This window comes from Nicotiana tabacum, chromosome 17 (genome assembly GCF_000715075.1).
Source record: "Nicotiana tabacum cultivar K326 chromosome 17, ASM71507v2, whole genome shotgun sequence".
In the NCBI taxonomy this organism is placed as follows: domain Eukaryota; kingdom Viridiplantae; phylum Streptophyta; class Magnoliopsida; order Solanales; family Solanaceae; genus Nicotiana; species Nicotiana tabacum.
The window spans coordinates 94,731,572-94,759,123 of NC_134096.1; the positions used below are offsets into that span (position 1 = coordinate 94,731,572).

Sequence of the window (27,552 nt, forward strand, 5' to 3'; positions counted from 1 at the left end):
CTTCCTCAAAGCCTCCGACCGAGCTAACTCCGCCCTATCCAGCTCGTTCTGCTTCTCGGTGATCTCGCCATGAAGAACCTCCATCTGCAGGCGACACTCCTCTAATTGCCTACACAACTCGATCACCTGCGTCTGGAGGTCGCCACACTGAACCTTCATGAAACTACTGACCTCGAGCTCTACTTCTTTATTTCTCAACGTCCCCTCAAGGACACTGCACTTCTCGATGACCTTCACCAGCTCGTCATCTTTTTTACTTTAGCTCGTCCCGAAAAGTACGCAAATTGTCGCCCTCGTCAAAATGCCTGCGGATTTCCCGATACTTGCCACGGTACTCAAGGTATTTGCGCTGAAGTTTCGTGAAAATAGCCTTACGCCTCTCCTCCCTTTGGGCGCTTTCTTTTTCCAAGATCACGGTCTGTAATCACAACAAGAAAGAGAGTCAAACACAAGAACGCCTCCACTAACAGGGGCAAAGCACTAAAACGAAGCCAAAAATCTCAACAAAGCAGATAAGAAAAAAAAGCCTTGAAAAATTTACCCTGAGAGCGAGGTCGGCTATGCTCCTCGATAAGGTGGCGTCATCCAACTCCGCAAGGGTTTCACCCTCCACGTCGGAACAAAGGGGACCAAGGGCAGGGACCACGTTCTATGTGTTTTATAACATATCACGATCCATTGGGATCGCGATGGTCTGCGTAGACCCCTCCAACCTCACTTCGAGTTGAATAAATCCTTCTTCCATCATCCTCCGCTATGCAGTGTCAAGGTCTAAGCCCGTCTCATAGCCATCCTCGGCCATGCCTTTATCTCTCCCATCAGCCGGTGAAGAAGCATTGTCAACCGGTCGCGAGGTCGATGGCCCCTCTTACCACGGTCCTTCGGCTTCCGTCGTCGCAGAAGGGAGAGATACGCCCTCTACGGCCTCAGCAGATATCGGAACCTCACACGCCAGCTCGACGTCGTCTACAAGTATTATGGTCGTCGTCTCATAGATGGTAAAATCATCCATCACAGAATCTACAGTCCGGGCAACCACGTCACCAACATCGACTAACCTTCTCTTACGGGGTACCAAATTCCCATCGCTTGGCGACGATTCCTCCTCTTCGTCCACAAGACAGAATAAAGGGGAGGTCGGAAGCTCCACTGTCGAAATATTTGCAGGCAGAGAAGAAATCGATGCTGAGGCAGTGGTAGACAGGGTTGAAGATCGAGCAGACCTAGCCGCGGTCGAGGAGGGAACAGAAACGGAAGAGCGAGTAGGCCTAGTCGCGGTCGTAGGGGGGATAAACGCCGAAGAGGAGGTAACTTTCCTCTTACGGAATACAGGAGGGGGAGCTCTCGGCCTCCTCAAAGATCCTCGGGCTGGAAAAGAAAGAATCGAAAAAGGTTATCACTATTAGCAAAAGCAAACTATAAGAAATAGGCGACTAAGAGGCCAAAACAAAATTAAAAAAACATACGAGCTCACCGGTCTAGGAAGTAGCAGACCCAAACTTTTTTTAAAAAACCCGGCCACTCGCGAATTCCCACGATGTGAGGGAGAACCCGGCCAAACCAATCAGAAATGTCCCCGACCAAAGGAGGGGACGTAGTCTTGGCTACATAAGAAGGGAACAAAAGTTCAAAACCCACGACTAAAACAAGCAAATCAAATGTTTCAACGAAGAAAGGTTAGACGCTTACGAGTATAATTCCAAGTCTCGGGGAAGCCGTCCGCGTTGGCCACCATATCTTCGATTCTGACAAAGAAAAAATTGTGCCAAAACCGGCGGGTCTCCTTGTCGTTCATCTTCACCACCAGGCATTTTCCCCCTCGGTGGCGAAGGTTCAACATTGTCCCCCTATAGAAACTAGGGGCGAAGAGATGCATCAGATGTCGGAGTGTGATCTCGACCCCAGCCAATTCCGCAAATTTAGTAAGCATCCTGATGAGCTTGTAGATATATAGGCCGAGTTGAGCCGGGCAAACGCCATAGTAACGACAAAGTTCCTCCGCCAATGGGAGAAGAGGAAGGGCGTAGCCAACCTGGAAGGGGTATGCGTAGAACGCGCAATATCCGGGGCGGTGGATTTGTACCACAGCCCGTCCTGTAGGGACCAAATTGATGCGAGCAGGAATGTTGAATTTAGCCCTAAGCTCTACTAGATCGGCCTCTTTCGTCGCTAACTCAGAGACTTCAGGCGCCTTTGAGAAGTCAGACTTGACTTTCTCACCATGAGGAATTATGTCCTCCACGTAGGAAAGTTCTCATCCTCAATGGCAAAAGAGACGCCCTCAGCACGAGGAGGCAAAATTATCGCCAAGTGGACCGGTTATTTCCCTCACCGGGACCAGAGGACACGTTAGCCATAATTCTGACGAAAGAAAGGATATTCAAGTAAAGAAGGATTAAAAGCAACTGGAATCACTAGAACCAGGAAAGAAGACACACAACAATGGAGTAAAGAGAAGAAGGCACAAGGATTCGATATAAAAAAATACGTAAAGCACGAATGAATTCCCTCACATCCCTATTTATAAGAATTCGGGCATCAAAACCTAGAAATTATGCCATCATTACTTAGCACTGGTATCAAAATGGCAGACTCAAACAACAGACGCACGGGAAACGACACAAAGCATCGGGAAAACGCGTCATAATGACGCATGATGCCATGACGTCACTTTGGTGTAGAAACGACGTAACCCCAAAAAGTTGCGGCTCACGAAAGGCCACATTGTCAGCTCGTCCCAAACATTACTACCCGGCCCACTCGTCCAATCTTCTCGACCACAACAAACAGAATCTGCTCATCAAGGTCGTCTGAGACTGCCTTAAATAAGCGGAGGGACTAACTGTATAGGTCGAAATCTGCCCCAGAATATTTAGGGCAAGGTAGCATTGAGGAAAGAGTCAGTCGAGGTCGATCAGGAAGCAGCGAGACTCGTGGTCGAGATGTCAACAATGGTCGAGGTCGAGAACCGCAGATAGAGCTGTTACGACTAGTTTTTAGAACAGGATATTAAAAAGAATATTTTAGTGGATATTCTTTTCACTTGTACTATTAGGGTTTGTTAGGGATATGTCCCATATAAATAGAAAAAAAAAAAGACAATGAGTGGGAGCATCTGACATTCATTTGATAAGAACAGACTTTTGAGAGATACAAAACACTACATTTCATCAAGATTGTTGTTCATATTATTTCACACTTTTCAATCAGATTCGAGAATAATTCGAACATTCTAGGATCTATCTGTCACTTATCATTGTCAGGAGGGACAATAATCTAGTTCATCCTTTATTGGGTGAACCACTTCTCCTATTTACTTAAATGTCATTTATTGTTATTTATTGTTAGTTCTTCCTCCATTATTACTCATACTTTTTGGAACAGTTAATGCATGTTGTTGTCAAACCACTACCAGATCTGTCTAACGTTATTCACGTTTTCAGAACTCACATCTAAAAATATTATTATTAACTAAGTTTAACCCATTATTATATAAAGTCAACTGTTTTAGCCAAAAGTTATATTTTTTTGTCAAACAACAAGAACAACATAATTTGGAATGTTTGAACAGGACCTAAATTCGCATGCAAATGAACGAGAATTGCCAATCAATTGTGTCTCCGTCATCTCCGCCCTATTGTCTGGGTCCTGCTCCAATCATTAAAAATTTTAGTATGAGATTTAAAATCAAGAAATATATTTCCTACGGCCTCTTCAAGTCAATACTCATACCCCATTGCTACGAATACATAGTAACATAGTTCTACTGTCAATACATTAAAAGAGTAACATAGTTCTACTGTCAATACATTAAAAGTTTTGACTTTTGACTCACTTTGCTACTCCTTGGCCGATTTGTCTGTCATATTTGAATTTTCAAATGCCAGTTTAAGCAAATTAACATAAAGATAGATAATTCAATCTTCTGGAAGTAGAATATGTACATCTAAACTGCACAAGAACATACAAGAATAGACAAAAGATTGTAGACAGTTTAAAATGAAGAACATTAAGACATTAATTCTACTAGCACAAGAAAACAAGCAGGTTAAGCAAAACAACTAAACTTAGTTCGACTCTCCAGTCTCAATTGAGCTTGAGCAGATACCAAGTTTTAGGTCTCAAAAAGCTAGTTACGTGCCCTTTCATCAAGGACCAGAGGGTCCATTTGGACACATTATATCCCGGTAATTAGCTGTATCCGTACAAGCACAAATTTCCATTAACAGATTGATGGAAAAGTTTCACAGGAAAAACCTTGTCAATCTGCAGTTGATACCCAATCGTCTAGAGTGTGATTACGAGTAACTATGGCAATGATGGGGGGTTCAAGGAAAGGAAATGGAAGAAAGGGTGTCTTTCCACTCATTCCCCATCAAATATATTGGTGTCTTTCTTACTCTCTTACTTCTTTGGCAGAAACTATTTTGCTCTTATAACTATCTTTCTTAATGCCTTTGGAGTCATATGCTACATTACTGACCATCTTTCACAAAATTCAGTTATCTTTCTGATTTGCCAAGAGAGCAAAAAACGAAACCTCACACTTTACAGGATGGCTCACCTTAAGAATCCTATGCATGTTCAGAGAGCATTCCGTATTGATCCAAGCCACTTATATACTCAGCGTAACTGGCACGTTAAAGTTATGTTCATAGTTGGATACAACTCTGTGAGTATAGTTTTACTGCCAGGTCATTTTGGGACAAGCAGATCATTTATGATGATGAGGATGAGTTTCAAGAGGATGATTCGGAGTTCTTGCATAGTGCAATCATATAGTACCAGACACGAGATAGATCTTCCAAAGCAAAACCTTTTCAAGTAAGCGAATTCATTTTGGACCCTGCAGATTCATTCCATTTCCTATTCAAAGATTGACCCCTTAATATTGAAAGAAAACTAGAGCATTTTATCCATTGGTAAATGAAACTTCGAGAGCATTTTATCAGAAAGAGGAAGCGCGGGACATGGTTCTGAGGTTGATCTGGTAGAGATGATCGACCATCTCACTCTGACAAACATGTCAATGGTAGATTTATGGCATGAATAACAGTGCCTATTCGTTATGTCTTTCATCAATCAGACCAAGTAATTAAGATGTAATGAGAATCTTTCTGAATTGTCTTTGCATGTAAAAGTCAGTATTATAAGTTTAGTGCAGAAATTCTAACCTTCACAGAAGTACCTGACAGCAGACTAAAGATTGTGGGAACGCTAGACCCCCTTCTTTCTTGCTTTCATTGTTTGAACACTAATGCTAGAAGATAACGAACAACTCTGGAGTTCATGTCCTTTGTTCTGCAGCAACATCTATTGTATGATAGACCTCTAAGTCTAAGAAACTTAGGAAGGACAATTCCCCTTACAACTTTCGTAGTTGCAAAGAAACAATCAAATCAACAGAGAGAGCACATGTAAGCCACAAAAAGTTCACAAAATAAGCCTAAGGCACACAAGTAGTCGAACATCATCCGAATTAGGAGGCCATGGGTTCATGTTAAAGACAACATCTTTTTTCAAATCAAAAGCACACTGTTCAGAATCTTTTTCTTTACAATTTCAACATTATTTACCCTGTCAAAGGTCACAACATGATCTCAGAAGACATCAAGAGCAAAGCCAAAAACCCAAATCATGCTATCAGCAGCTATGCGAAGAGAATATCGTGCCTAATTACAAGCCATTTCTCAGAAAACAAGAATGAAACAGCATACAATGAAGAAACAAAAACAAACAAGAGCTATGAAGAACTTGTACTTATCCGTAATTGACTGATATCATCATCCGAATTAAGCAACTTCTCCCAATCAACTTCCTCCTCCTCTTCATCCTTCTGCCTCAACACCTCCAATATCTTTCTAGCCTTATCCTTAGCCCGTACGCTTCCCATTTCCTCAACTTGCATCAGCAACTCCTCTGCAGCAGCCTCCTTTGCCAACCCTTTAAACCTTAACCCACCATGACTAAGTCCATATAATGCAGCAATACAATTCTCACGACTCGACTCCGAATCAAACTCTCCCTTTCTCAACATACTAACAAAACATTCCACTGCACCCCCATCAAGCATTGCTGCTCTCCCTTCAGAACTCGCAGCCAGGTTACAAAGTATCAACATGACCCGACCCGTCATATGACCCGTTTTAACCATTCCAAGCAATGCCTGAACCGCCCCGAGTTTCACCAACTTAGCCCTGTTACTCTGAACCAAAGAAAGATGATACAGAGCCAAAGCTGAATCATGCCTAGTTCGTTCCGATTCGGAGCGAAGGGCATGAAGAAGCGGAGGCAGTGCTCCTAGCACCCCAAGTGCAGTCTTGTTCTGATCATCTAATGCTAAACTAAAAACTGCACCCGCAGCATGTTCCTGTGATTCTTGAAAACCCCCTTTTAACACATCAATTAAAGGCGGAACAATTCCAGAACGTACAATTTTCACTTTATTTCTATTCTCTAATGACAAGTTCACCAATGCAGCTACTGAATTAACTTGTATTGAAGCATACCTTGATGTAATAAGTACACGTAGAGCTGATAATACACGAGGGGTGCAGAACTGGACCCGGGTTTCTTCTCGGGTTCGGGTCAACTTCCTAAAATAGCTTACAGCTTCCTCTTGTTCAGAAACTTGGGAGCTTTTTAATTTACCAACAAGTTCATCTTCTTCATAAGAATTAGTGTTCAGGGTGTCCACGTCAGAGGCTGAAGATGAAGAGTAACAAGAGGGACGTGTGGGCCCACTTCTTGGAGTCACAGATTCCTCTGAACTCGTTGAGATATGACTCAGTACTCGATTTCTTAAACTACTGAGGTTTTGTGCCTTTTGGGTGTGCATTAATGAAGAAACGAGGTTTTCAGCAGTGAGGAAATTGATGGGTTTTGGAGGGTCAAGAAGAGAAGAACGACAAAAGTTGAGGATAGTGGATTTGAGAGCCAAGTTTGGAATAATAGTGGAGAAATCAGGGATAGAACCATCTGGAAGAATAGGTGTAAAAGAAAGTGATTTGCAGGCATGAACACAGTGGCGTTCAAATGTATGGCCAGAAGAGACAATTACAGGATCAGCCATTAGAGAACCAGAAATTGGACAGATAAATTCTTTAGGAAAAGATGGTTGCTTTGATGGAGACTTGTGAAATGAAATCCTCCACCTCTGCTTGCTAGTACCCATGTAAAAAGCTTTCAAGATTAAATCTTTAGCTTCATATATGAATGAATAAACGTTGGGTTTATGGAAAAGCTTTCAAAATTCAATCTTTAGCTTCAGATAGGAGTACTCTATGTAACGTTGGGTTTCTGGAAAAGGTTTCAGAGCTTTCAAGATTCAGCGTTTAGCTTCAGATAGGAATGAACAAAATATAGGGTTTATGGAAAAGTTTTCAAAATTCAATCTTGAGCTTTAGGACGTATGCAGGGGTTTCAGGGAGAGTTATCGAAGGAAACATGATTGACAGAGTGAGATTTGGAGAGAGCAAGAGGAAAGTGAGTCAGAGATTTGGATGTTATTACTATATATTAGGATTGAGTAGGGGGAGAGCTACGTTTCATATTTTGTCGAACCATTTTTGTTTTTTACTGTCCTTTTGGCAATGTAGTGCAGCTGAGTTTTCAACTCAAATAGTGTCTCATTATATTACTACTAGTATGTTTTAAATTTGTATTTTCTAAGCATCTTGATTCAACTAAGAAACTAACAAACCAACAGCAGATGTTTTCCTTTTGAGCAGAGTAAAAGTGACTTTAAGCTATTTTTCTAATTGGGATTAAAGGGGAACCGAGGAAAATTGAAATTGGATAAGAGACTCCCCACGGGTTGTCTTTACTCTGGTCACCTAATAATTCATGCTATATTAATACATTTTTATGGTTTTGTTTGTGATTAGCCGAGGTTCTTCCGAAAATAGCTTCTTTGTCCTTCTGAGGTAGGGGTAAGGTCTGCGTATATTTTATTCTCCCAAATCCTCACTAATAAATATCTATTGCATTGTTGTTGTTGTTGTTTGTGATTACTGTTATTGGACCAAATGTATTTAGTAAATGCAAACTTAAAGGATCGTATGATGAGTTCTTAAGCTTATGAACCGTTTGAGTTAGAAAAAAAATGTAATGTAAGAACTTTCTCGAATTTGTAGAGTATACTTTCTATTTTGGGAAATTAAGTGGGCGTTTGGACATAAGAATTGTGAAATTTAGGAAAATAAGTGAATTTTTTTTTCAAGTTGAAAATAATATTTGAAAATTAAAGTTGTGTTTAGACATGAATACAATTTGGAGTTGTTTTTGAATTTTTGTGAGTGCTTTGAAGTGAAAATTTTAAAAAAGAAATTTTTGGAGTTTTTTAAATTTCGAAAAAAATTCTGAAATTTAACTTCAAGTGAAATAAAAAAAATCGGAAAAAAGATATCTTATTTGGTGGTCAAACGGATAGTTATGAGGAACTTTCAACAACTAATGAGACGGGGGAGAAGCGAATTATGAAGTGTTTGGACTTCTTTATAAAACCTAAAGTAACTTTACCATTGCTAAAGTGCAACAAATTTTAAAGTTTTGGACTTCTTGAAATTAAAAATGCTGTGGATTCTTTTAAATCCTATAAAGCACCAGGGCCGGAGGTCTACATCTTTTTTTCTACCAAAAATTTTGAAATGAAACTAAGGAGAAATTAATTGAATTCTGCAAAGACACCTTTATGGGGAAAAAATGACTGAAGACATGAATAGCACTTATATTTGCCTAATTCTAAAATATAAAATGCTAAAACTATTAAGCAGTATAGACCTATTAGTTTGTGCAACACTGCCTATAAGGTAGTAACAAAAATCATCGTCACTAGAATTAAGCCCCTACTGTCCAAAATAATCCATCCAACACAAACTAGCTTCATGAAGGGCAGAAGATCTTCAGACAATGCCATTATTGTTCAAGAGGTTTTAAACCATTTTAAAAACTTAAAAGGCAAAAAAGGGAAAATATTGATTAAAATAGACTTAGAAAAGGCCTGTGACAAATTAGAATGGTGTTTTATAAAATTCTCGTTAACTTTCCTAAAATTCCCTCAAGACCTAATTGACCTAATCATGTCCTGCATCTCTACCACGTCTACCTCCATCATTATCAACGGATCTAACACAAAACCTTTTAAACCATCTCGAGGTATTCGCGAAGGAGATCCCTTATCTCCTACATATTCATAATTTACATAGAAATGCCTTTAAGACTAATTCATCACGAAATTGACTGTTGTAGGTGGGACCCAATCAAAATCTCTCCTAAAAGCCCCCCTCTCTATCCCACATTTTCTTTGCAGATGACCTAATTCTTCTAGCGGATGCTAATCAAAAGAGTTGCAACTCCATTATAAATACCCTTAATAAATTATGCGCACAATCGGGCCAATTTATCAACTTCAATAAGTCAAGACTAATCTTGCTTGAAAATAGTCCCATGAATATGAGAACTGACTTTAGCAACTGCCTATCAATAAGCCACACTAGAGAATTCGGTAAGTACCTAGGATTTTCCGTAGGCTTCTCTAATCCCTCAGAGAAAGACTTTCAATATATAATCGACCGACTAAACAATAGACATAAGGGATGGAAAATAAATCTCCTTAACATAGCTGGGAGGACCACCCTCATTAAGTTAACATTAGTCGCAATCCCCAATCATGTTATGCAAATCTACAACCTTCCCCAAGCTACTATTAAAAATATTGATAACATCCACAAGAACAAAATACGGAGAAGCACCTCAGAGAAAAGAAAGTGTCACTTGATAAGTTGGGACGCATCCACCAAACCAAAACAGGAAGGAGGTCTGGGATTATATAAATCAAAATGGAAGAACAAATCCTTCAGTGCTAGTTTAGCTTGGAGATATAAAAAAGATCACAAATCTTTATAGAGCAAGGTACTTCACAACAGATATAATAGTAGGAACTCCCACCAAAACTGGAATCTCCAAGATAAAAATGGCTCTCATATCTGGAAAAAATATTGTTCGAGGCACTAATATTTGTAAATGGGGCATTCATGGGAAGTTGGGGATGACCAGTCCATAAAGACCTGGCAGGATGCCTGGCTAGGCAACAAGGAAATCTTAAGATCTTTAATCCACGGGCCCTTAAAGTATCATGAACAACATCAACTGCTGTCAAATATCATTGAAAACAACATAATCAATATTAATAACTTATTCTTTCAGCTACTAAACGATGTTAAGAACAAGATAACTAACACCTATATCAAGCAATTCCAATTGATCGAAGAAAATTGGTGTGTACTTATGAACAAGCAACATGTTATCCTAGAATTAGATTCACAACTTGTGGTGTATATGTTACTAGGAAAGATCAATGTTCCATGGAGTCTTGAATATGCAGTCCGATCAATGAAAAATGGTATAATGAAGCAGAATATCATGATTCAACATTATTATAGGAAAACTAACCAAGTAGCTGATGAGTTAGTTAAACATGGTGCAACCTTACTGTTGAGGTTTTATTTTTAAGATGAAATATTCTTAAAATGAGGGTGAATGAGAAATGGAGAGAAAATAAAATTTTGAGTAAAATTTTAAGTTTCCCCCTCTTGACAATGAGACATTGTCCCATATTGAAAGAGGAAGACATTTTTGGTGGGTATATATATAATTGCTCTTCTTGTAGCTCTTAAAGAGTTAAGAAGAAAGCAAGCCTCGCGCCGTCGCCGTCGTCGCTCGCTCGGCTCGGCTTCGGCTACGGCTACGGCTTCGGCTTTGGATTTGGATTTGGTCAAATGATCGATTGATTGATTAATTTTTTAGACCAAATTTATTTGTTAATAGTAAATATTAACGTAAGATTATCCGCATTTGTAGCGGATATTTTTCAATCCGTGTATTGACCATTTGGCAGCCGCCTAATGCTCTTCCCACCATGAATGTGCTTGCTCCACAAACATGAAGTGCTTGCTCCACAAACAAGCTAATGTTTGCTCCACAATGGACACTGGCTGCTATATATATGTGCAGCAGATGTTGAAGAAAGACACTCAACACACAACACACAATTCGCTCAACAAATTGGCTATACATTGCACTCCTTCCTCTCAGCATTTCCATACGATTTTCTGAGTTTATACTCCTTCGTTCTGTATTGTTTTTAACTTCAAACAAAGCAACTGTAAGTGTGATTTGCTACCGAACTTTGTGTTCGCTGAAACACTGGGGTTTGAAGTACCGCTACACCAGTGTGTTATTCGTTCTATCCTGGGAGGAAATAATCAATTACCTTGGGTACTAGGAGGGGATTAAATTCCTTAAGGAAACACTGTGAATTCAGTGGGCTCGAATTTATTATTGTTTCATTACGTTAACTTATATTTTGCAGAATTATTATTTACAAATACAGCAATATTGGCGGGGATAACAATCTTAAGGAATTTAATATTTATTTCTGTATTTGTGTTATTCTTATTAATCTGCAAACTAAAACATATGTGGTTTGTGTACTCCCGTTTTGGAGAGTTAAGCCTTCGTGGCGTTTTGTTGGATATTAAAATCTACGTGATTTTTACTCCAGTTTGAAAACGTGTATTAAACGTTTGTTTGTGTCATTCTTTTACAGTAAAAAATGATGACTGAAAGCGAAAACCAAGTTGTTCCGATGGTAACTGCCAACGCATCGACAAGCCGAACACCGGCGTTGGCACCAGCAGAAAAACCCGAAAAATTTTTCGGGATTGATTTCAAGCGCTGGCAGCAGAAGATGTTCTTCTATCTAACTACGTTATGTCTACAGAAGTTCATCAAGGAAGATGTTCCTGATCTGGCAGATAAAACTCCAGAGAATGAACGCTTTCTCGTGATTGAAGCGTGGAAGCATTCTGATTTTTTATGCAAGAATTATATTCTTAGCGGACTGGATGATAATTTGTATAATGTATACAGTAGCGTGGAGACCTCAAAAGAATTGTGGAATGCGCTTGAAAAGAAATATAAAACTGAAGATGCCGGGATGAAGAAATTCGTTGCCGCAAAATTTTTGGACTACAAAATGGTAGATAGCAAGTCTGTTATTACCCAAGTCCAGGAATTGCAAGTGATTATTCATGATCTACTTGCTGAAGGTCTTGTCATCAACGAAGCATTCCAAGTAGCAGCAATGATTGAGAAGTTGCCTCCGTTGTGGAAGGACTTCAAAAATTATTTGAAACACAAACGAAAGGAAATGTCCCTTGAAGATCTCATTGTTCGGTTGAGAATCAAAGAGGACAATAAAGCTGCTGAAAGGAGAGGCCGTGGAAATTCAACAATAATGGGAGCAAATATTGTTGAAGCTAACAAAAAGAGGAAGAAGGCTTCTGGTCCGAAATACAACCCAAGCAAGAAGCGGTTCAGTGGAAACTGCTACAACTGTGGAAAAACTGGACACAAGTCTACGGAGTGTCGTGCTCCGAAGAAAGACAAGAAAAGAGGTCAAGCAAACATGGTAGTAAACCATGATGATGTTGATAACTTGTGTGCCATGCTTTCTGAATGTAACTTGGTGGGAAATCCTAAACTGTGGTGGTTTGATTCAGGAGCCACTCGCCATGTTTGTGCAGTTAGAGAGGCTTTTGCTACTTATGCTCTTGCTGAACCCGGAGAGACAGTTTATATGGGAAATGCTTCAACAGCAAAAGTTGAAGGATATGGGAAGATATTTCTGAAAATGACTTCTGGCAAGGTCATGACTTTGAACAATGTCCTTCATGTTTCCGAAATGAGAAAGAATTTAGTCTCTACTAGACTTCTTGTTAAGCACGGTTTTAAGTGCGTTTTTGTGTCCAACAAGGTTGTCATTAGTAAGAATGAAATATTTGTAGGAAAAGGTTACCTCACCGAGGGCCTGTTCAATCTAAATGTAATGGTTGTGGAAAATAATAATAATATTTCATCTTCTTCTTACTTACTTGAGTCAAATGATTTATGGCATGTACGTTTGGGTCATGTCAATTATAAAACCTTGCGGAAAATGATTAACTTGGAAGTACTGCCCAAGTTTGAATGCGAAAAATCAAAATGTCAAACATGTGTGGAATCTAAGTATGTTAAACATCCTTATAAGTCAGTTGAAAGGAATTCAAATCCTTTAGACTTAATTCACACAGATATTTGTGACATGAAGTCAATACCATCTCGCGGTGGAAAGAAGTATTTCATAACTTTTATTGACGATGGTACTCGATATTGCTATGTTTACTTACTGAATAGTAAAGATGAAGCAATAGACGCATTCAGGCAATACAAAAATGAAGTTGAAACGCAACTTTACAAGAAAGTAAAAATGATAAGAAGTGATAGGGGTGGTGAATATGAATCTCCTTTTGAAAAAATATGTTTAGAATATGGAATTATTCATCAAACAACAGCCCCTTACACGCCCCAATCTAATGGGATTGCGGAAAGAAAGAATCGCACATTAAAGGAAATGATGAATGCGTTGTTGATAAGTTCTGGTTTGCCACAGAACTTGTGGGGGGAAGCCATTCTTACGGCTAATCGAATATTAAATCGAGTGCCCCATAGCAAAACACAATCCATTCCATATGAAAAATGGAAATGAAGGAAGCCCAACTTGAATTACTTTAAAGTGTGGGGGTGTTTGGCAAAAGTGCAAGTTCCTAAACCCAAAAGGGTAAAGATAGGACCGAAAACCGTTGATTGTGTTTTCATAGGATATGCGACAAATAGTAAAGCATATCGATTTCTGGTTCATAAATCAGAAAATCCCGACATTCATAATAATACGGTTATAGAATCAGATAATGCTGAATTCTTTGAAAATATATATCCGTATAAAAAGGAATGTGAGTCGTTTGGTGAAGGATCTAAACGACCTCGGGAAGAAACAAAAGAAAGTACATGTAACCAGGAGGATCCAAGACGTAGTAAACGTCAAAGAACGTCTACTTCATTTGGACCGAATTTTGTGACTTTCTTATTGGAGAATGAGCCTCAAACATTTAAAGAAGCTATGACTTCTTCGGAATCATTGTTTTGGAAAGAGGCAGTCAATAGTGAAATAGAATCTATATTGAACAACCATACATGGAAATTGGTTGATCTTCCTCCTGGAAATAAACCTTTGGGTTCTAAATGGATTTTTAAGAGAAAAATCAAAGATGATGGCACTATTGATAAATTCAAGGCAAGACTCGTAGTCAAAGGGTATAGACAACGAGAAGGTCTAGACTACTTTGATACATACTCTCCAGTTACAAGAATTACATCCATACGAATGTTAGTAGCATTAGCTACAGTGTATGGTCATGAAATTCATCAAATGGATGTTAAGACGGCCTTCTTAAATGGAGAGTTGGAGGAAGAAATTTACATGGAACAACCTGAAGGGTTTGTGGTTCTAGGTAAAGAAAAGAAGGTATGTAGACTTGTTAAGTCTCTTTACGGACTAAAACAAGCACCCAAACAATGGCATGCGAAATTTGACCAAACAATGTTGTCAAATGGTTTTAAGATAAATGAATGTGATAAATGTGTGTACATTAAAAATGTTCCAAATCACATAGTCATTGTTTGCCTATATGTGGATGATATGCTGATAATGAGTAATGACATTGCCAACATAAATGCTACTAAGCGTATGCTCAATAGCAAGTTTGATATGAAAGACTTGGGAGTTGCTGATTTAATTCTGGGAATTAAGATCCATAAGACTCCTCAAGGTCTGGCATTGTCACAATCTCATTATATTAAGACAGTACTTGAAAAATTCAAGCACTTGGGCTTTAAAGTTGCAAAGACTCCAATTGACGTGAATCTTGCATTAGCAAAGAACAAAGGCCAAAGCATATCACAATTGGATTATGCTCGTGTGTTGGGATGCTTAATGTATATCATGAATTGTACACGACCAGATATAGCTTGTGCTATAAGTAAACTGAGTCGATATACGAGCAATCCAGGCCAATCTCATTGGATGACAATGAAACTAGTTTTGGGATATTTAGAACATACCCAAAACTTTGAATTGCACTACAGTAATTTCCCTGCGGTGATTGAGGGATACTGTGATGCAAATTGGATCACCGGTTCAACTGATTTTAAGTCCACAAGTGGATATGTATTCACTATTGGTGGAGGAGCGGTATCTTGGAAGTCATCCAAACAAACATGTATTGCCCGCTCTACAATGGAGGCTGAATTCATAGCCTTAGATAAAGCCGGTGAAGAAGCTGAATGGCTCCGAAATTTCTTGGAAGACATTCCATTTTGGCCCAAACCGTTGGCACCAATATGCATACATTGTGATAGTCAAGCGGCAATTGGAAGGGTTGGGAGCGTTATGTATAACGGTAAATCTCGTCATATACGACGAAGACATAAAACCGTTAGGTAATTACTCTCTAGAGGAATTATCACGATTGACTATGTAAAGTCAAGTGATAATGTGTCGGATCCACTTACAAAAGGCCTAACTAGAGAGGTAGTTGAGAAATCATCAAGGGGAATGGGGCTATGGCCGAGAACAAGTCATTGTGGCGGTAACTCTACCTAGAAGACTGGAGATCCCAAGATCTAGGTTCAAGGAGATCAAACAAAGTCATTAATGACGGTTCAACATTGTCAAATAAAATTTTAGTCCGTTCTCGTGATGAGACAATGTTCAGTACCAAGGATAAAGCATTAAGGCTTTTTAATGATTTCTAAATTTGATACGGGGTATATCAAATAGTGTATCTACAGGATGACACGTTTAGGAATCACCTATGTAAGTGTAAAGTGTTAGCCGCTTCAAGGAGAACTTTGTAAGGCCAGTTCTCTACGCACTTATAAAACCAGGCGGTGTTCATCGCTGAAACGAACACAACAATGAGAACCAAAGACGGTTAAGGGTTGATTATGTGACTTATGGTTGTCTAGGTATACACCAAAGATCGACGGTTCAAAGATATCAAATCTACCGATTGACCGAGTATATCCGACATAAGTTTACTACGGAAAGTTCAAAGAAAAACCTACTTATCCAGATGCGATTAATCCTTACTTGTAAATCACACAGTTTTTCCATGCATACTTCCATGATATAGCCATTCCCCATTCATGTGGGGGATTGTTGAGGTTTTGTTTTTAAGATGAAATAGTCTTAAAATGAGGGTGAATGGGAAATGGAGGGAAAATGAAATTTTGAGTAAAATTTTAAGTTTTTCCCTCTTGACAATGAGACATTGTCCCATATTGGAAGAGGAAGACATTTTTGGTGGGTATATATATAATTGCTCTTCTTGTAGCTCTTAAAGAGTTAAGAAGAAAGCAAGCCTCGCGCCGTCGTCGTCGTCGCTCGCTCGGCTCGGCTTCGGCTTCGGCTTCGGATTTGGATTTGGATTTGGATTTGGATTTGGATTTGGATTTGGTCAAATGATCGATTGATTGATTAATTTTTTGGACCAAATTTATTTGTTAATAGTAAATATTAACGTTAGATTATCCGCATTTGTAACGGATATTTTTCAATCCGTGTATTGACCATTTGGCAGCCGCCTAATGCTCTTCCCATCATGAATATGCTTGCTCCACAAACATAAAGTGCTTGCTCCACAAACAAGCTAATGCTTGCTCCACAATGGAGGGTGGACGTTTGGTCTTCTTCAACACTGGCTGCTATATATATGTGCAGCAGATGTTGAAGAAAGACACTCAACACACAACACACAATTCGCTCAATAAATTGGCTATACATTGCACTCCTTCCTCTCAGCTTTTCCATACGATTTTCTGAGTTTATACTCCTTCGTTCTGCATTGTTTTTAACTTCAAACAAAGCAACTGTAAGTGTGATTTGCTACCGAACTTTGTATTCGCTGAAACACTGGGGTTTGAAGTACCGCTACACCAGTGTGTTATTCGTTCTATCCTGGGAGGAAATAATCCATTACCTTGGGTACTAGGAGGGGATTAAATTTCTTAAGGAAACACTGTGAATTCAGTGGGCTCGAATTTATTATTGTTTCATTACGTTAACTTATATTTTGCAGAATTATTATTTACAAATACAGCAATATTGGCGGGGATAACACTTACAACAATTCAACTCCCCAGAAATCTATTACAGGAAGGAGGATATGCCAACAGACAGGGGCGGATCTAGTGTTATGGATACGGGTTCAATTAAACCCATAACTTTCGACAAAATCCGAGAATATACTGTGCAAAATTACTGAAATATGATCATATATTAGTGTTTGAACCCATAGACTAAATGAGGCTATGGGTTCAGTGGTAAAACTGATGGGCGAAGTTCCACTTATTGCGAGAAGACTTAAGTTCGAATCTCTGTGTACACAACTTTTATTGCAATTTTATTTAAGTTACTGTTTGACTTCTTTGTTACTTATGGGCTTTTTTTGCCCCTTCCCATTTAAAGAGGTCCGTTTCTTATTCTTAAAAGATGAGGACCACCTAATTAATTTTATTCTTTAATGTGTACTTCATTAACTTGTGGGGCTTTTTAATAATTATAAAAAAGTTGGTCTTCACAAAACTTTAAGAGATCAAAACCTTTTATTTTTCAGAAGGTTCACGGTTCCCAAATTTTTAAAGCTAGGGTTTCAAAAGAATCAAAGCAAAGGCTCTTCTTCAGTTCTTCTTGGACATAAACTGCAAGTCTGCAATCAATCCTCTTCTTTAGTTTTGCTGGTATGCCTCTATTGCTCTTTGTCAATAATAATGCAATAATATTTATTAATTATAAGTTACAAGATTTGCCACTGCTGTTCTTGGTTCTTGCATTTTGGTTCCATATAAGAAACGCACTATCAGAACAAAACTTCACCCAAAAGGATGTGTTTTGACTTTTGATTTTGTTTTTTTTCTTTTCACAAAGCAGTTCAGGCTTCAGCTTATTTTTATAGAAAATAGTTAGAGAAATAAGGAATAGAGAGATGATAAGATTGCTTTGTATTGATGGGTTTTGTCTTGATTCGACTTGTCTCCTAAGAAAATACTGCTCTATGTACTACAGAAAGGCGTGAAGTGTGAACCTTACATTGGGAAGTTTAAGATATAATAATTCAAATAATAATTAAACTTTAAGTAAATTAATGAATTTAAATTTAACTTTTTATATCAACTTAATTACTAGTCAATCCTTTCCTAAACTAATCTTACTTTTAGGCCTAGGGATATTGTATCATATTAACTCCAACTTCATAAGTACTTAAGTTGTTGAAATATTAATTTGGTTGGATTAAGTTTCAATTACACCTTGAAGTGTAATTTTTTTTGTTGTTGTGATTTTTAGGATCTTTTTAGTGAGTGTGGATATGATCACGAAATTTTTCAAGGCTATTCCAACTTCTCAAAGTTCTGGTTCTGGTTCTAGTCCTCCTACGCCGAGTTATTCTCCATGTCCAATTATTCATGACAATATTAATCCTTTGGCGGTATCAAACAAAGAGAAAATGTTGAATTTGAATCTTGAACCTGATCCCGCAGAAAGAAAGCAAATTTCAGAGTATCCTCCGAATTTACGTGACTAAGTGAGAAGATATTATATTCAACAAGGACCTTGTCAATCTCGTAATTGTAGTTTTTCAAAAAAGAGATTTTGGTGGATTTATGCGTCAATTTAATCTTGAATGGTTTAACACTTCATACTCTGGATGGTTAGAATATAGTGTTAAAGTTGATGCAGTATTTTGCTTATGTTGTTACTTGTTTAAAAATGAGCATGGAGGACATGAAAAAGTTGGAGATTCTTTCACAAAGAATGGTTTTAGAGCTTGGAATAAAGCTACAGAAAGGCTTAACGCACATATTGGAGAGGTGAATAGTCTTCACAATAGATGTTTTATGATGATGAGAGATTTAATTAATCAAGAGCAATCAATTCTAACCCCTTTTGACAAGCAGTCTGAAAAAATTAAAAGTGATTATCGAGTTCGGTTGAATGCTTCGATTGATGTGGCAAAATTTCTTTTAAAACAAGGAATGTCTTTCCGGGGCCACGATGAAGGTGAAACTTCTATTAAAAGAGGAAACTTTGTAGAACTCTTACAATGGTATGCAGATAGGGATGATGAAGTGAAAAAAGTTGTGCTACAAAGTGCTCCACAAAATAACATGATGATTGCTCCAAATATCCAAAAAGAGATCGTGAATGCTTGTGCGAAAGAAATAATTAAAGCAATAGTTGAAGATTTAAATGGAGAATATTTTGGAATTTTGGTTGATGAATCTAAGGACGTCTCTCATAAGGAACAAATGGCTCTTGTTCTGCGGTATGTCAACAAAGAGGGAAAACTTATTGAGCGATTCCTTAGTATTGTTCATGTTAAAAAAAATAACTTCATCGTCATTACAAAAAGCAATCTATGATTTGCTTTTAGAGCACTCATTGAGTCCATCTCAAATACGGGGACAAGGTTATGATGGAGCTAGTAACATGCAAGGAGAAATCAATGGTCTTAAAACTTTAATTCTGAAAGATAATCCTTCGGCATATTGTATACATTGCTTTGCCCATCAATTGCAATTGACTCTTGTAGCCGTTGCAAAAAAACATTATGATGTAAATCAATTTTTTGATATTGTTGCTAATGTCTTGAATATTGTTGGAAGTTCTTTTAAGCGTAGGAATATGCTACGAGAGGATCAGGCAAAAAAACTAGAGGAGCTACAAGTGCTTGGTGAAGTTCATACAGGAAGTGGACTAAATCAAGAACTTCGACTCCAAAGGCCAGGTGATACCCGATGAGGTTCTCATTTTAAGACAGTGCGTAACTTTATTGCATTATTCTCGTCAATCATTAATGTACTTGAGTTTCTTGCAAGTGAGGGTGTAAATTATCTTGAGAGATCAGTGGCAAAAAGTCTAGTGAATGACATAAGATCTTTTGAGTTTGTGCATATGATACATTTGATGTTAAAATTATTAGCAATCACAAATGATTTGAATATAGCTTTGCAAAGAAAAGATCAGGATATTGTAAATGCTATGAAGCTTGTTGGTTTCGCCAAAAGGCAATTGCAAGTGATGAGAGAATCTAAATGGGAATCATTGATAGATGACGCCTCTTCATTTTGTTCCAAGCATGATATTGTGATCCCTGAAATGGATAAGAACTATCATCTTGGAAAATCAAAGCGTAGGAGTTCAAGTGTTACATATTCTCATCATTTGCGTGTCGAAGTTTTTAATACTGTTATTGATTTGAAACTTTCGGAGCTTAACAGTCAATTTTGATGCGGTGAATAGTAATCTACTTCTTGGTATGGCTAGTTTGAGTCCGGATAATTCTTTTGCAAATTATGATAAAGACAGAATTATGAAACTTGCTACACTTTATCCTCATGAGTTTAGTGGTTCAAAGCTTGAAGATCTCAGTTACGAGCTTGACAACTATATTCTCTTTGTGAAAGAAGATAATGATTTCTCTAACTTGAAAGGACTTGGAGATCTTTCAGAAACATTAGTTAAATGATTTGTACAAGACTTGGAGACTTGTGTTTTTGCTTGTGAAGTTAAGTCTGATATTGCCTGTCGCTACTGCAACAGTAGAAAGAGCTTTTTCTTCAATGAAGTACATCAAAAATGACTTGCGTAGCAGAATTGGTGATGAATTTTTGAATGACTGTTTAGTTTGTTATATAGAAGATGAAGTATTTGAAAGTGTACCTAATGATGCGATTATTGATCGTTTTCAAAACATGACAACCCGTCGGGTACAATTGTAATGGTGATATTTATTGAACATATATTATGTTAGATGGTTCGGTACTTGTTACATATATATTAAATATCATTGTTCGTATTTCATTCGGTTATTATTGTATAGTACCTTGAGTTATATACTAGAGTCTAAATCTTGAACCATAAAATTAAATTTCTGGATCCGCCTCTGCCAACAGAGGCCACTGGTCCATACACTTTGGACAAAGCGGGAGTAACTTCTTTAAGAATCAAGAAAGCTAAACATAGTTCCATATTTTCCTCTTGCTTCTTAATGTATATGATGTTACAGTGTAACGGGACGAGCTTTTCCCATGCTAATTTTGTGGTACATAATGTAACCCTAGATGTAGTATTAACACTAGGACCAAAACATCTTGGCTGTCACTGGTACAAAGACACTAGTGCAGTCTTTTTTTATGAGCTTAAAAATGTAAATGAATTGGGAATGCACAATTCACAAGTGCAATTCGAAGAGGTAAGGTCTCATAACCGCTCCTTCATGTGTTTACTTTTTGGATATTAATATACGAGGCATGGTCAATTCCAAACCCCCAACACCTACAGGCCAATATAGCATGAGGTGAAACTGGTTTCAATAAACAAAAACAAAATCAATTGGCACAAAGACAAAACGAAAGAGAGATTATCTTTAATACTTTTTTGTACATTCGTGATGATTATAGATACCACATGAGTTGCTATCATAGATAAAACAGCAAATAAACTTTGTCATATTAAAAGTCTAAAAAGTCGTGCCCAAAAAAGAGCACTGACAACCTTGCAATTGAGACTTGCAAGTCGGAGAAACCAAAGTGAAAGAGAAACCTCTCAGAAGAAACATCACTCGTGCATGGCAGTGTAATCACATCATTGCTCTTCTTTTTCTTTTTTATTTTACACATGTAATAATATTTATAATCCGACTAATTTAAAAAAAATTCCAGAAAAAAAACCAAGCGCACCCTAAATAAAATCCCCAACATTATTCAATAATGCTCTTATGCTTCTATACTTAGTTTTGCTGCTAAGCTTCTTTCTTCCTTTTTCTTGCTGCACTCCTCTCTCTCTCTCATGTCTTCCATTTTCAATTATTTAGTAGGCGTTTGGACATAAAAATTATAATTTTTGAAAAAAATTATAAGTATTTGGAGTTAAGTTGAAAAATTATATTTGAAATTTGAAATTATGTTTGGATATGTATTTCACTTGAAAAGGTTGCAGTTTTGTGAGTGGGGAAAAGTTTTTCTGAAAATTCTGAAAACTCATTTTTGAAATTTTTTCAAAAACTTGTAAAATTTTATGGACAAACATATTTTTGAAAAAACAATAATTGAAAAACGGAAAAAAATCATGTACAAACGGGGCCTTAGTTGGCTCCTTGACTACAAAGCCGTTTTGTTTCGACTTTGGTTTGTGCTGATTTAATGAATATGTTTTGTTGTTAGTAAATGTTTTGGTATGTCTGGAAGATTACTCTTACACATGATTATATCAGAAATTGACGTGGAATCTGAGTTTTGAAGTGGAAATATAAGAATTTGTTGTATTCAAATTTATGTTTTGTTCTTCAACTGTTAATTTTTAAAATAAAAAATTACTATGTTTATTATGGAAAGAACTTCGGTTGGTCGTAGAAAAAAACATCCATATCTCATTTCCTAAATAATTGAATGTCAGAAATTCTCTTTTGAATTTCCCAAAAAAAGGAATTTTCTTCCAAAAAAAAAAAAAACTACAACTATCCAAACGCTTTTTCTTGGAGAAACTTTATTGAGCGTTTGGACATAAGAATTGTAAAATTCCGGAAAAAAGTGAAACAAAATTTCAAGCGAAAATGATATTTAAAAACTAGAGTTGTGTTTGACATGAATATAATTTTGGGTTGTTTTTTAAGTTTTGTGAGTGATCTGAATGATAATTTTGAAAAACAGATTTTTGGAGTTTTTCAAATTTTCGAAAAATTTCAAAATCCATCTTCATGTGAAAATTTAAAAATTTATGACCAAACACTAATTTCGGAAAAAAATAAAAATAAATCGAAAAAAAGTGAAATTTTTCTAATGTCCAAACGGGCTCTTAATATTTAAAAAATTACTTCGTAAAACTTGATTGAAACATTATCCTAATAGGCTAATAGCTTCTAAAAGTTGTTTCTTTGATGAAATAATACACAAACAAAATGAAAAGAGAGGATTGGAAAATCAAATGGACATAGTCCTACGTACTCCCTCCGCTCCATAACAAGTGACTTTTATCTTTTGACACACTCAATAAGAAAATACGAACTTTTAGAGAAAAAAAAATATTCACTAAATTAACTTTAATTAATTGTTACCTCTACATATTAGAATAGGTAAATAAGGGCAAATTTTGGAAAAATAAAATTAATTCCTTGTTAATTAAGTAAATGGACACTTATTTTAAACCAAAATAAAAAGGTAAAATGGTCACTTATTGTGGACTAGAGAGAGTAATAAGCTCTGTTTTAAAAGGCGTTTCTGGGGCGAGCCCCGGGGCGAGGCGTACCAAAAACGCCCCGGGGCGATGGTGTGGGGCGAAAGTCTCAAGAGGCGTACGCCCCGGGCGTTCGGGGCGCATTTTTTTTAGTAAAGAGTAAGCCCCATAAACTTTTTCAAATTAAAACAAAAATTATTGAATTAGTCCTTCATATAATACCCAAATTCTCAAAAGTCAGTTTGGTAATTACTCAAAAGGTTTAAAAAGGAGCTCAAAAGTATTAAATTTAAAAGTAAAGACCTTTTTTATTGATTTAAGCCATAATTCATGGGTTTTCCAATTTTTTATCTTGTCCGCTAGTATGCTAATATCTCCGAAAAGCAACGAATATTTTTTTTTTTTTTTTACAAATACAAAGAGAACTATATTTTTCTTCATAGCAGCAAATTTAAAGTTCAAATTGCAGGTTAATGATCCTTTTTGTTCCTCCATATAGAAAACTTTATTATTTTAGACTCAAATTACTTGTGCTTGTAAGTAACGTATAATAAATTGTTTTGATTAGTTTTTTGCGGGGATGAATCACACATATATATAGTTTTATTCAATTTTTATGCAATTTTACCTGTTTATAAATATTAACTGTCATTATATTATTTTATAAAATATTAAAAATTAAATACCTATGGGGCTTACGCCCCACTGAGGCATATGTAAAACGCTCCGCCTTACGCCCACGCCTTTTAAAACACCGGTAATAAACAACAATCACTTCTAATTAAGTTAAAATTTGCTACAAACTTCATCACTATATGGCGCTAAGTATGATTAGCAAGGAATATTGTTGTTTAACTATAGAATTTATCCGTCGTTAATTACTACTCACTCCGTTTCAATTTAGATGAGGTAGTTTGACTCAACACGAAGTTTAAGAAAGAAGACTTTTAAAACTTGTGGTCTTAAAAGCTTAAGAGGTAAAAGTTTTGTGGGTCATAACATTTGTGTGGTTATAAAAGTTTCTCATTAAGAATAAAATGAAGAATGTAAAGTTGAATTATTTTAAATTTTAAAAAATGTGTGATTGGAACATACTAAAACGGAAATTATCTTTTTTATTTGAAAGTGAGAGAGTATTTTTTTTAGTAATGAATTAAAAAGGCCCCACCTAGGAAAAACACCCCTCGTAAAGTCTCTCTATTTGGATTTATCATGTCTACCCCACTATATATTATTGACAATTAAAAGTTCAATGCCCATATTTTCAGGATACTTCCTTGACCCTTTTGTGTTTTCTCAAGTATCGTTATTCACGTTATCTCACCAAAAACCCCATTAATTTCAAAAGCAAAATATTGTACAGTCAGAACTAACCCCTTAAAAGCGAGGTCCTTTTTGACTTTTTCTGTGTATATACCAATTCTTTACTCAATTAAGCTATTCTACCACGACAAATGACAATTCATTTTCATAATAATTGTGGGACATTAGGCTTTTTGAAACCAGCAGCACCTGCAATTATTCAATTGCCAATTGGTTCTAATTGACTTGGTTTAAAGATGTTGAAAAAGGATAGTTTACTGTGGGATTAGATTCTTTGTTGAGGCCTAACCATAAATTGTATTAAAAAAATTAAAATTAAGCCTAATTTAACATCTCTCTAAGAAGACAATCGTACTCAATTAACGTGGGATATTTTAGCATATTGTTGACCTAGACATATGGAGCGCGAACACTCAAAATTGCAGACCAAAAGCAATGAAGAGTTTGACTATATACATGTAAGAAAAACTAACCCATGACGTGACATTTCTCAAAATTATGTAAAGAGACAACAATTCATTTCTTTAACTTAGAAATTTTGATTAATTGTACCTTGAAAGTCAGGGGCGGACCTAGCGTATTACCGACGGGTTCAATTGAACCCATAACTTTTGACACGGAATACAATTTTACATGTAGAAATTCATTAAACTTGTAAAAATAGTAGATATGAACCCATAACTTTATAAATATAATGAGTTTAATACTAAAATCTTTAAAAGCTGAACCCATAGAATTTAAATCCTGGATCCGCCTCTGTAATGAAAGTTTATTGCTTAAATAGTCGACTAAATTCAGTGTTTATTTTTTCTTGACGGTATACATAAATTATACATACACAGTTATACATAAATTATATATGAATTATACATCTAACGACTAATTTTAATTTAAGAGATTAAATTGACAGCTATTTGGATTAATTCTTACCCAAAGCATTTATTATAAAGATTTGCGGTGCTACTAAATCATTACTATTCATTAACATGACTGCAGCTACGAAACTTTAAGCATGTTGATTGTACTTATTAATTTCTGAGCCATAACTGGCTTCCATTGCTTCATAAAAAATATAGTTTTGGCTTGTAAATAAAAGAGGTATGAATAAGCGGCAATTTGGGAAATCTCGTCATGCTTTTCATTTGAGGGAATAAGGTCTTAAGTTTGACACGTGGAACAAAATCTTTTTTAATATTTAATCTCATACCATTTGATATACTTATTTGTCACCTAAGGTGGTTTTTAATTTGGTTGCAGTGGTCCTTTACACTTCGCTAAAAAGGTTAAAGTATAGATACCGATAGTATATTAATATATAAGTATTATAGTAGAGAACATTTATGCTTTAAAAGGAGCTTTATAAAAGCAAAGGAATTTCTACTTTACAAATGGGCAAAGGACCTTTTTTTTTAAGGTATGGAAGAGCTATAATTGGCTTACTATCAGAGGGATGTGAATTTGTGGGTCAAATCTTACTTTTTTTTTGCGCTCTCCAATTGAATTGCTTTTCCTGTAGATGAATCTTGTAAATTTGACCAATGATGTTTCATAGTCACTCCAGTTCTATTGCTATTATTATGGTTGATAAATCCCATGAGTTTTACTAATGATTTCATGCATGGAAATATTTTCAAGAAAAAATATATGTTAAAGCTTAATAATAATATTAGCAAATCGGAAGGTATTTTGATATAAAATTGAGTAACAAAGATTATTTATAATATATAAGCATTAGTTGGAGTGTGTAATTTAAGATAGTTGTAATGAGATTGAGTTTCGTCCACAATGGAAGGAAGTCATTTTTCTCCTTTTGATAGATAATATTTTTCTTGAAAATGATTTCCACTATACCAAGTAACACATAATGACTTCCTCCTACATATTACATAACATTTTCCTAGAAAATGACTTGTGTCCTATCAAACACACCCTAACTCTGAAAACCTTATGTCATTATATTTATTGGGCCGTGAATGGGTACATTTCAGTTCATGTTTGCTTTCTGGTCCTTATTCTGCGAGTTCAAGTTCTGAACTAGTTGAATAAAAAGAAGATTGAGAGTGAATTGAGGGGTTTACATATGTTTGTAGAGAAATAGAAAATATTGGAAAGGAGATGAGGAAATCGGAGAATTTTAATTTAACTGTAAGTCGCATCTTAAAAAAAACGACCTGCTTTAAAATATATTTTTTTTCTTTTTTGAAATTGCAGTTTTTAAAGGGAAAATACCAGTTATGTCCATTTATAAATAGCTTATTACAAAAGTTGGCTAATTCATAAAATATTACTAATATTAGCCAATTAGCTATTTGTAGCCAAAAAGGTCAAATTTTGCTTTCTTTTGAGTGAGGTGTTATCAGAATAGATTGGGTACATCTTAAGGAGCTTGAATCTCAGTTTTGGGATGATTTGGTGGAGTTTTGAGGTGGTTTGAATTGAAAATTCGAAGTAGAAGGTGAACATGAAAAAAAATGATACATGTATCACACTGTGTATCAATTGTGTATCACATATGTATCGAATGTGTATCACATGTATATCCATGTATGCGTGCGTGTGAAATACATGCATGATACATGTGTCACAGAAAAAGTTTTTGAACTCGATTTTAACTATGAATTTTGATACAACATCAGTCCAAATCACCTTCAATATTTCTTAAATTTTGTATATTGACTCATCTATATGTTTTCAATGAATCTCAACCATACCCATTGAAAAAAAGTCCCCTTTTGCTTAGATTTTTGGAATCTTCTATATATATCTTTTTGTATTTTATCACTTTATTTGCTACGTCATCCATAAAATTTTCTATCCGTTTTGCATCTAATGTTGCTAATCACGCTTGAAAATATGGAAGGAGATCTTTGTGTATGATTCTTGGGGGATTTGCATCTATACCCAGTTTTTAGGTCATATTTTAACTTATACCCGCTTTGCAAAAAAATTACAAGCGTACCCACTTTTCGGGTAACTTCAGACATACGGGCCTGAAGTACCAAAAATTTATGTCTGAAGCTTGAACTTCAGAATGTTTTGCCTGAAGTGTAGCCTTATCA

General features: G+C 36.3%; 3 protein-coding genes across 3 annotated transcripts; 2 read left to right on the top strand and 1 right to left on the bottom strand.

The window, feature by feature from the left end:
• Positions 1-5,494: 5,494 nt before the first annotated feature.
• LOC107794293 (U-box domain-containing protein 40-like) lies at positions 5,495-7,624 on the bottom strand. The gene has a single exon (XM_016616778.2). It carries the CDS (start codon positions 7,172-7,174, stop codon positions 5,744-5,746), a length of 1,431 nt encoding a protein of 476 aa, XP_016472264.1. The 5' UTR covers positions 7,175-7,624; the 3' UTR covers positions 5,495-5,743.
• A 10,976-nt stretch (positions 7,625-18,600) lies between these two features.
• Positions 18,601-19,359, top strand: LOC142171980 (uncharacterized). The gene has a single exon (XM_075235722.1). It carries the CDS (start codon positions 18,601-18,603, stop codon positions 19,357-19,359), a length of 759 nt encoding a protein of 252 aa, XP_075091823.1.
• A 67-nt stretch (positions 19,360-19,426) lies between these two features.
• LOC107817804 (uncharacterized) lies at positions 19,427-20,465 on the top strand. Its single transcript, XM_075235723.1, has 3 exons — positions 19,427-19,724; positions 19,920-20,129; positions 20,218-20,465. Exons 1-3 carry the CDS (start codon positions 19,427-19,429, stop codon positions 20,463-20,465), a joined length of 756 nt encoding a protein of 251 aa, XP_075091824.1.
• The last annotated feature ends 7,087 nt before the right edge of the window (positions 20,466-27,552 follow it).

Excerpts from the sequence above, each read along its gene's own strand:
- LOC107794293 (XM_016616778.2), bottom strand. The coding sequence starts at position 7,174 with ATGGGTACTAGCAAGCAGAGGTGGAGGATTTCATTTCACAAGTCTCCA.
- LOC107817804 (XM_075235723.1), top strand. The coding sequence starts at position 19,427 with ATGCAAGGAGAAATCAATGGTCTTAAAACTTTAATTCTGAAAGATAAT. Across the intron at positions 19,725-19,919 it reads ACTTCGACTCCAAAGGCCAG|CAATCACAAATGATTTGAAT; the intron begins GTGATACCCGAT and ends TAAAATTATTAG. Across the intron at positions 20,130-20,217 it reads TCATCTTGGAAAATCAAAGC|TCAATTTTGATGCGGTGAAT; the intron begins GTAGGAGTTCAA and ends GGAGCTTAACAG.
- LOC142171980 (XM_075235722.1), top strand. The coding sequence starts at position 18,601 with ATGCGTCAATTTAATCTTGAATGGTTTAACACTTCATACTCTGGATGG.